At 37.9% G+C, this 11,296-nt stretch overlaps 1 protein-coding gene across 2 annotated transcripts in view; it reads left to right on the forward strand.

Moving 5' to 3' along the window:
- LOC106867051 (cholinesterase) overlaps positions 1-8,275 on the forward strand; it is a 33,274-nt gene extending 24,999 nt beyond the window's left edge. The window contains exon 4 of one of the 2 annotated variants that reach the window (XM_089357254.1): positions 8,045-8,275. In XM_089357254.1, coding sequence (XP_089213380.1) covers positions 8,045-8,151 — 107 coding nt within the window. In that variant the 3' untranslated portion in view covers positions 8,152-8,275. Of the gene's footprint in view, positions 1-278; positions 443-8,044 lie in introns of those variants that run through there. The other variant, XM_089357255.1, reaches the window with a different exon arrangement.
- Positions 8,276-11,296: the final 3,021 nt, after the last annotated feature.

Raw genomic sequence — 11,296 nt, forward strand, 5'->3', positions numbered from 1 at the left:
CCGATCCTGTTTATACCATCTTTTCCCTTATATAGAGTATTTCGGATTACATTATTTTATAATGGTGTGATAGGCTTGGGTGGGGAACGCACAATCATTTCTGTCGACCATATACAAAGATATATATTTCAAATACATACTGGTGCACCAGCATGACCGCAGCCACTTGGCTGAAACACATAAATAAATAAATAAATAATTATTTACTCTAATTGCAATATGATACAATTTTAATAACAAAATTAACAATGAATATTTTATTCCATCGTATTTTTTAGTACCAAGTGGAGCACAAAATATTTGGACTTTCCAAGGAAGAATACTAACCTCTTTCACATCCATTTTCTTCTCATTGATGTTGTTCTGGAACTTTTTGCTTTAATGATGCTTCAATTAATTACATCCCTCAATTATTATCTGATTAATAAAATCTTTTTGTTTTGTTTTGTATTTTTCATGTATTAAACCAAATACCTTTACATTATAAATAACATTAAATCATAGTACACACACACATTTACACAGGCACACATATTCACACACGCACACAGGGAAACACACACACTCACACACGCACACAGGGAAGCAGACATACTCACACACATCCTCCTCACACACGCACACGCACACTCACACACATATATAGGCACACACTCATATACACACACATTATCACATGAGTCCTTCAGTGGTTTTATCAAGTAAATTGGATTATCAAAATTTGTTGTCTTGAATATTCCGTAGTCAGGTGTACTTTTGACGTAATCCTTTGACAATGTTTGCTGAATATACAAAATTTGACATTGCTGTCGAATTCCTGATTTGTTTCAAGAATATTGATATAAATTTTTTAGCAACTGAGTCAACACGTTTTCAGCTATAGCCTTGTGCAAACCCAAAACTTGTGAGAGGAATTTGTTCACTAAAATCCACATTTTTATTTGAATGACTGTGCTTACCAATTAATGGATTGGTTTTCTCGCAAACTGTTACGCTGATTTTGTCTGAGAATTAGGTTAATAGTGCAGCCTTTGGTGGAATATTCAAAACACACCACAAACCTGCAATTTAATTGATAGTGGCAGCAGTTCATATCGAAAAACAACTAGATTACTCGTTGCCGCAAACGACGGAGATCCGTTTACCTACACTGATATATGTATACATGCATACCTATTGGCATGGATATACACCTTAGCATGGGCATGAATGCATATATAAATTTTTGTTTGCTAAGAATTTGAATTGCACAACACTATCTAAACTTAATCTACAAAAAAAAAAGAAGAAAACTCGTAAATGCATACATGCATGATGGCAGCTAACTCGTATGTGAGCAGGACATTTTTCAAGAAATTATCTTATCCTAAGATGTTAAAACAATGGCTGTCAGTAATGCCTATCTGAAACTTAAAGGCAATAACAGCTTGCACAACTCCGCTCACACTATCACTTCAGAGCCAAGTAATCCGGAAACAAGCTTGAGCAAGATGTCAGATTTCGTAATGAGACAGATACTATTTCAGAATTTCTTTCTACTAGAGAGATATTTAAAGAAAGACTAGGGCGCTCACATCGACAGAAGTTCGATAGCCTTATAATCTCATGTGCCTGTTCTTCCTTTGACAGGATATTTTCCCTTCCAGCAGTGTCCACCAAAAACACTCTCCTTACCAAGTAGGCTTGGCGGGTTGCCGTTGTAGTCGCCGACGTCTAGATTACACGACTGGTTGTACTGAGTTTCATATTACCTCTAACTCTAAGAGTTACTTGCCTTGCATGCATGCATGCATGCATGCATAGATAGATATCTTTTTATTATAGCCACACAGGGCTAAATACAGAAAATGGACAAATTACAAAGTAGGGCTTTTCTTTGGGTGGGGGGGGGGGATAATTTCGATCAAAAGGGATCGCGGGAAAAAAAACGTGGGGGGGGGCGATCAATAGGGATCGTGTATCACAGTGAATGTAAAAAACGGGGAACAGGTTAGGTTTATCCGTGGAGAGAAAAGCCTACGGAAAAGACCACGGTCACCTCAGGCTTTTTTTTCTTTTAAAGGTACATGAAAGTAAGTACCTTCTCTCTTTTTGTCTCTTTTTGTTACAAGTCTATGCTTAAAATGGTGTCGTCTTTCATTCTTACCATTCTTGCCACAGTTACCCATTTTTTATTGAAACTTTCATTCGACAGCACCTTCCTCTCTATCCTCATCCTCCTTTTCAAGTGGTACTTGAAAAAGTTGACGAGGGACTGACCAGACAGGAAAGTGTTTGTTTGTAGACCTTTCAAACGCGTCCACCATACTAGATAGATAGATAGATAGATAGATAGATAGATAGATAGATAGATAGATAGAGAGATAGATAGATAGATAGATACATACATACATACATACAAGCATACATATACACATACATATTACACACTTGCAGTCATGTTGATTGCATCATCCTCACAAATGGTTTCTATGTCTTTTTTGCTTTCTCCTTGTCAATGGCATTACTAACTTTCTGACAATGACTGTTTGGTCCTGCTGAAGATCCCTATAACTGTACGCTTCCCGTTGGTAAAGTTTACTTTCAGTAGATGAAATCATAAATGACGACACCATAAAGAAATACCAGTAAGGTGTTAGATTATAGTGATAAACAATTGTACAGCACGAGTACCATTCTCTGAATCTCCATGGAAAAATTATCCGAAGAGCCATAACCACATTCCCACTAACAGCTGATGTTCTGGAACTTATTTTTTAATGCTATTTTACTTACTTATATCAGTTCATTATGATCTAATTAATTAAATTATCTTGTTATATTTTGTAGTTATGAGTTATGTATCAAACCAAATATATACAAATCCCCATTGTTGTAAGCGAAAGGGTACCGGTCATTCGCCATGATAAATCGCTGACCACTACATATATTTTTTTCTCTCCTTGTTTCTCTCCTTGTTTCTTTCTGCGTTCCTTTCTGGTAAAGACTTTCTCTATTCCCAAGCGTTATACTAATATATGCATTTGTTGTTTACACCACCTGTCTTCGTCTGTTGTTTATTCGTGAATTCTCCCTATATATATATATATTAACATATATAGTTTTGAGACCGTAGCAATATTGATGTACTACACTCAAAATACACTTATTTACTCATGCGTTAAGACGGTAACCTGTTTGAATCGTTAGCTCCTCGAATAAATTGGCGGCATTTATTATGGAGACGTCCTGTATCCAAATTTCACTGAGGTATAATATTCTTTTTTCATCCTTTCGGGGTCGGTAAATGTGGAAGGATTCCGACCATCTCCCAAGTGACTAAAAGTGGACTGATTCATTGTTATATATTTTTAAAAAAACTGTGAGTGATTGGTGTTTCGGGTTGATAAGCAGTTCACTGTGAGCCGTGATTTAGAGCGTTGAGTCCCATGTAATATTAATAGTGGTGTGTCGTGTACATACTTTCTTTCCCTCCTGTTTCGCTATATTATATCCAAATTACAAGGATATAAAAGTGGCAACGAGTTGTTTGAAACTTGCGTTGGGCGAAAGAAAAATTCATTTAACATGGAAATCTCATTGGTCTCCGTGGAGCAGTTACAGCAGCAACAGCAACAACGAAACCAAACTTGTTTGGAATTAATGTTGAAGAAGTCTGAAAATACTTCAGGTTCGTAATCGGCAGACAGCGTAGCAAATTCAGTTATAATCCAGAAGAAGGGATTACCATCTCTGCATATTTTCGTAGATACGAAGAAATCTTCAAAGAAAAGTGTAAAAGTTGGTCCGACGAGAAAAAAGTACGACTACTTTAAGAAAGTTATACTCTGCCGAACACGAAAAATATAGCGACTTTACAAGCATTTTTAGGATAAGTAAAATATTATATTCCAAATATGTATGAGGTGAGAGTTCCACTGACTAATCCGTTGAAAAAAGATATAAAATGGAATTGGTTGGGAAATTGTCAAAAGGCGTTTTACGAAATATACAAATGTTAATATCTGATTTGTCGTTAGCACACTTCGATCCTGCAGCGGAGATTGTTGCAGCTTCAAACGCTTCTGAGTACGGCAAAGGAGCAGTAAAGCTATATAGATATAAAGATAGTAACATGAAGGCGGTGGTTCATGGTTGACCTTCTCTAATATCAGGGCAGAAAAATTATAGTTAAATCGAAAAAAGCAGCTCTAGCGATTACTTTTGCAGTGAAAGATTTTTGCACAGTAGAAGTTTTCGTCTACAGACTGATCATCGTCCATTATTGTCAATATGTGGGTAAAAAAAAAAGGAATCGCTAACCATACTGCTAATAGGTTGCAACGCTGTGGTACGATATTATTAAACTATAATTTCAAGATGCAGTATATACCATTCAAGAAGGTAGATCATGCAGATTGTCTATGAAGACTGATTTCGAGAAATGTGGAACCATGGATGCTTGGCGAGCGGAAAATGAAATTAAAAATGTTTTTGTAACGTCATTCGTGAACACATAAAATTAAAATAGGAAAACAATAAATTCGTTTAAAAAAATGAAAGAAAAACTGAAGACTAAAAGAGATAAAAATATGCATAACACAAATGCTAACCATTTCTTATTGTGTGACCATGTGTTGATGTATGCACAAAGAATCGTTGTGCCATCCACACTGCAAAAGCAATTATCAAAAGAATTTCATATTGGTCACCCAGGGATTTCGAGAATGAAATCGTTAATGAGAAGTTATGTATATTGGCCAACAATGGACCGTGACATTGAAGAATCAGGGAAAGCATGCAGCACTGTAAAAGCGCCTACCACTAAATAGCACCCGTAGTCAAAAACAGATGTCCAATGAGCTACACTGCATTTTGATTACACGGGTCCACTGAAGGGTTCATATTACCTTGTTGCGGTGGACAGTTTTTCAAAGTGGCCGGAAGTGCATAAATGTAAAAATCTGACACCAGCGGTTGCAATAAGTTTTCTTTGCATGAATTGTTCGCCAGGTGTGGTATTCCGGATACCATTGTGTCTGATAATGGAACTCAATTTAAATTAGGTGAGTTGAGAAAATTTTGTAAAGTGTTCGTCATCGAACATGTCACCAATCCACCGTATCATCCTAGGTCAAATGCACAAGCGGAGCATTTTGTTGACGCTTTCAAGAGGTTGTTGAGAAAAGGCGAAGAATGAAGACGATTTTTCACTTCAACAATTTCTAAGAGTGTACCAAGCAACACCTAATCCAAATACACCGCCGGGAATGTCATCCGCAGAATTGCTGTTTGCTAGAAAGGTCAGATCCGTCTTTGATAATCTGATATCGTGCGAAAATATAAAAAAGCTGAAAAACAAAAATACTTCAGAATTCTTCAAGTTAGGTGACATAGTTTTCTTTACACCTTTAGATGTGGTAAAGAAGGCGGGGAGGACGGTGTAATAATTAAACAAATTGGAAGAATGTTATACCTGGTAAAAGTAAACAACGTCTAACATAATGACAAACGGTGAGTGGCAGACACGCTCTTTCTATCTGTTCTTTTCACACGCAAAAACACACGTATGTAAGTGCACACATAGGAAGGACACACACTAAGATTTGTTCGTTACAACATACATTCGTTTTACGTTTGTTCTCCTTAATAGTATTGGTTAAATGAATATACGATATTAATCTATCCTTTTACAGCCCTTTGCCCTTCCTGTCACAAACCTTTATCAGTTTTTCGAATGAGTATTCTCTTATTTCATGCGTTTATAACAGTGGAAACGTTAGACGATTTGTTGTCAAGGAAATACCAACAAACAGTACCCCATGTAAGTCAATTGCTTTTGTAAAGCTTACAAAATATAAATATTATACACAGATACATGCGCATGAAAATTCGCCATGTATGTATATATGTATATATACATGCGCACATACGAAAAAGCACGCAGACATAATTGACATATAAAGCGGGGGATTCGCGGTTAGCGTTAAAAATATATTATGAAAGTAAGGAACATGTAAGAAATGGAGCAGCACGGAATGTTTTCAAGTTTTAGTATATAACGTATTAATTAAACACGTGAAAAGTAAAAGTTTTGATGTTTCGGACGATAGTTCTTCATGAAAAGAAAAATACAGAGGAGGAGAGCGAATTAAATGTGATTGGAGGAAAGAAACGAGGAAGGTGATTGGGTGAGAATGCAGCTCTGTGTGTTAACTTAAGAAATTAGGAGTTAAGATATGCTAAATCATCCTAAAACCATGTCATAACCTAAATAAAGAAATGACTCATGAGATAATGTAGTAAGTGGTTTATGATTGAAGGAAACTTTTGAAAATAGTGCTGCTCAATCATGATATAAGCAAAAATTTAACAATATAAATACACACAAAGACACAAATATGCATAAACACACACACACACACACACACACACACACACACGCACACGTACATGCATATATCTATCTATCTATCTATCTACCTATCTATCTATCTATCTATTTGTGTGTGTGTATGCGTATGAGTTTTATTTAACTTCATAAAAGAATTCAAGCCGGTCGCTCACGGATCGAGAAGACTTCTTGAGAGAAGTAAGCTCGTGGTGTTTGTAGATATGTGGTTGATTTAGTGTGTTGACTGTGCGGTTGATACACACCCACAAGTGTCTGGATCTACTCAGTCTTAAATAGAAAATCTTTGAAATGTCTTACAAAACTTCACAATGCCGTTAATAGATTGGATCTAGAGAATCCGCATCAGTTTCTTTAGCTCTGTTGTTTGAAAACCCAGTATTTCTAGGTTTTTGTATAAATGTGTAGGTACATAGCCTAATGAACCTATAATGATAGTTACAAATGAGAATTTATATTTAGCGTAGAAGAGCTGTACGTTCGAAGTTAACTCACTATAAATGTTATCTTTTTCGTAGACGTTTAGTGGTACATTCTGTTGGGCAGCTGGCCCCTACAACAGGGCATGGCTTTTGCTTCCTGTCACACAAAAACAATATCAGATCTGTTAGGTTTACGCAGAATTGCTTTTTTTATTAGAGCGTTCCACCAGTATTCCTTGGCTTAAAGGTAGGAATATATGCTGCGGATAGGGTTTTAAATATTCTTTAAATATCATGCCTCAAGGGAAGGTAATGTCCGTTGACATTTTGGGTAGCTGCTGATGATGTGGGTGATATCGTCCCCGCTGGAATAGCAGAGCCGAAATTTCCTATCGCAACTAGAGATTTACTCATATGTTCGTCTCTCTTCTTTATCAGGAGTTTATTAGCTACTACCTGATCGTTGATAGCAAAGCCATATCCTTCTATGTGTGATGTTATGTGTCTATGACAGAAAAAGAAAGAAGAATCAGAAAAAGAGATGGAGAAGAAAGTCGTAAAGGTGGTTGAAAAGGAAGTCGTAAAGAGTTGTAAAGGAGGTCGAGAAAGAAGTAGAAAATGAGGTTGAGAAGGAAGTTATGGAAGGGAGGAGATAGAAACAAGCATACTAGAGAGGCTTTTTGGACAGCAAATAGAAGAAATGGAGACACTAACCAAAGTGAATGAAGTGGCGCCAAGAGTGAAACATGGGAAACAAGCAAGAAGACAAAGAAAACATAGCTGGAATTTCGTGACATAAGCTAAAAGCATATATACCGAAAGAGTTATAACCAAGCTGAAATCCGTTATAAGGGTTCAGTTGCCAAAGAAGATGTACGCTGAAAACGTAAAAGCTATTCTAATCGATAAAGAAAAATATAAAAATTTGAAGGAAAAGTGTCACATTGAGCAGCCGGGATTTGTGGTGCCGCCCGTAGTAGAATTAAGTGAACTAGATCCTTACATCAGATATTTAAAAAGAAAGAGAGTAAAATAGTTTTAAAAAAACAGAAGAAAAGAAGAGTAAACAAAATGATGCTAATAGTGAAAAATTAAGGAAAAAAGAAAAGATTACAAACTGTAAGTAAGAACGTTCAAATGGTACTGCATGTGAGTGGGACGCATGCAGTCACTTTATCACCATCGAATTCGTTGAACATTTTTTCATTTTACATTCATTTTATGTTTTTAGTTTCCACTGTGGTGTTCTGTCCGTCCTTGTGCTATCCCCTCCGTGTCATAACCAAGGTGCTAAGTAAAAAGAATTACAGTTATCGAGACATTTTCTATTGGTTGTAGCAGTGTATTTTTTGAAATCTTTACGATTCTGTTGAAGTAAGTATGATATTGTTATAATTGTTAAAGGACTCCCCTCGTTGGTGTACCACGTTTTGTTCCTTGTTGAAATTGCTGTTTTTACTAACGAGGTTTTGTTGAATTTTGTTTTTTTTTCCCATTTATTGGAGAGCCAGATAGAAGAATTGAAATGGAAACTGGACCAGCAAATAGCGACAGTTATGCTGCTGCAACTGGCAGAGGAATAGAAGGAGAGGCTTTGTAAATTCGAGAAGTAAAAATTGAGCCAAGAAAGCTGAAAGAAAGCGGCAATCTATTGGAAGAAGAAGGCCACAACCTTAAATTGACACTCCCATGTGACTTAACAAATGGAATTAAAAAAAGGAAAGCGATACACAAAACACTGAAGGTATCGACGAGGAAAATCGAAATAACTACGATGGAAGACATATAGAAGTGTTTAAAAGAGATCAAAAGGATCACCACGTTTATAACAAGAGAAAGAAGATATGGCACAATGGAGGTGCGATTCACAGACGAAGAAGAAGCGATAAAGCACTCCACTGATGCCATAAAGACAGAAGAGTGGGTTCTCCTACCCACATACTGTGAAAAGCGAGTTGTCACAGTAAGGGTGAGAAAAGAGCCACCAGTGTTGAATGAGACATGGCTGGTTGCTGCAGTCATGTACAATATCGAGGAGGATCCGAAGATCCCGAGAGTAACAAGAACGGAAAGAGTGAACTGCTAGGGAATACGGAATCGCGATGGCAGTACAAGGAAGTTTGAGTGACATGAATAAGATTCCAGAAGAAATTATCCTACCCGAAGATATGAGATTGAGTGTGATGGTGGAGGGCAGACCTCCCATATACTACTTGTGTGGTGCGAAAGGCCACATGAAGGCGAGGTTCCCCCGGAGAGAAGAGAAAGAGGAACAAATGGAACAGTCTGAGGAGCAGGAGATAGTGAATGATGTGGTCCAGGAAGATGAGAAGGAGACAACAGCAATAGAGGAGAAACTTGAAGTGGTTAAAAAACGATAAAGGAAAGAAAGAATGGACGAAGAAGAGACAGAAGCAAGCATACTAGAAGGCTTTCTAACCAATGAAGTAGAACAGGAACGAGATGAAACAACATTAACCGAAATGGAAGAAGTAGTGCCAAGAGTAGAACATGGTAAACAAGCAAGAAGGCGGAGAAAACATAGTTGGAATTTTGTGACATATGCCTAAAAATGTAAACACAGAAAAAATGATAACCAAATTGAAATCAGTTATAAGGGTTAAGTTACCCAAGGAGATGTAGTAGAATTAAGTGAAAAAGTGCCATACATAAGGTATTAAAAAAGACAGTAAAGTTTTGTTTTAAAAATGAGAAAACAAAGAGTAAACGAAATGATGCTAATGATGAAAAACCATCGAAAAAGAAAGAGATTATGAACTGAAAGTAAGAACGTTCAAATGGTACTGCATGTGAGTGGGGTGCATGCACCATTTCATTACCATCGATTTCATTGTACATTTTTCAGTTTTCATACGTTTTATATTTTTTACTGTGGTATTCTGTCTCTCCTTGTTCTGTCTCTGTGCCAAATAAAATGAATTACAGTCAGCGAGCCACGCCTGAGTTGATTTTGTATTATATATTGTTGCGGATAAGATATCTTTTTGTTGGGGGTCCTCCCTGGTGAGGTTACCTGTTGTTGACGATAGTTTTGACTTGTGATATTGTTTGCTTTTGTTGCATTTTCCCGCCAGATGAGAGTTGCATTGAACATGGAGGAATTGCAGGCGTGTGGCGGGGGCTGCACTACGGTGGTGGGCGCGATAGTATTGTTGCGACTGTTGAACGGCTGGAGGTCGGAGAGGTAACCGTGGACTTCGAGACAGTGAGGAGCGGTGGAGGGTTGTTGGAGGGAGAGGGAACAGCCAGAAGAGGTAACAGGAAGCAAGGAGGGGAAAACAGTGGTTTGCCGAGCCCTCTCATTGGTAACCGGGAAGGTTTACGTTGCGAGAGGGGTGGAGGAGTGTTTGAAAGGGATAAGTGGTGGTGTGGAGTTCTGCTGTGGAGGCGGAAGGTTTGGCATGGTGGAGGTGCGCTACCCGACGGTCGAGGGGGCGGCGGGACACTCCGTGGCGCCCTTGAAATCGGAAGGATGAGCACTGCAGCCAACTTGCATCGGAGAGCGAGTGGCAGGAGTGAGATTAGGCAAGGGACCCCTGGAAATCGATGGGATGTCGCTGCTGGCGACTGTTCTGATGAACACCAGGGATGGCCCCTGGTGCTGCAGGTGCGCCGTACGAAAGCAACTAACACAGCAACTAACACGCAAGAATATACCAGACAATCCAGAATCCCCAACCAAATATACACCACCACGTACATATAGTCCAGTAACACCAATAAAATATGCACAAGCACTCACAAACACTTCATGTATGCGAACAAATTCTGACAGTATAAATTCATTAATTGACTACACACAAGCAGACACACAAGAAACACAAAACAGTTATAAAAACAGAGTATATATAACACACTATTGGACGAATGCATCAATTGAAGAAAAAATAGAGAAGATGAATGCAGTAATTAGAGTTATGGAAAAAGAAAACAGGAGTCTTAGGTACGGAAAGCATTTTCATTGACAGGAAAAACTCTAAAAAATTAAGAGCAGATTTTAGGGACGAAGCAAACCCATTATGGGTAGAAATAAGATACGATCATCTGCCACTTGTGGTAGAATTCGAAAAACTGAAACCGCTTTGCATTTAATAAGATAATTATTCGGATAAACGTTGGATTAAAAATAATGTAAAAATATAGTTAAAATCGTACTGCTCGGAAGTGAGTTCGAGTAGTAGTCATTACATCTTAAATTTTATATAATTTCATTTCATTCATCCGTTTATGTTTTTTGTCCCCACTTGTGCTGTCTTATCTGTCCTTGTTCGTTCCCCTCTCTGTATGCCCTAATAGGCAATACAGAAATACAGTCAGCGACGAGCTGGCAGAAACGTTAGCACGTCGGGCGAAATGCTTAGCGGTATTTCGTCTGCCGTTATGTTCTGAGTTCAAATTCCGCCGAGGTCGACTTTGCCTTTCATCCTTTCAGGGTCGATAAATTTAGTACCAGTTATGCACT

The sequence above is a fragment of the Octopus bimaculoides genome, chromosome 9 (assembly GCF_046866305.1).
Source record: "Octopus bimaculoides isolate indiv1 chromosome 9, ASM4686630v1, whole genome shotgun sequence".
In the NCBI taxonomy this organism is placed as follows: Eukaryota; Metazoa; Mollusca; class Cephalopoda; order Octopoda; family Octopodidae; genus Octopus; species Octopus bimaculoides.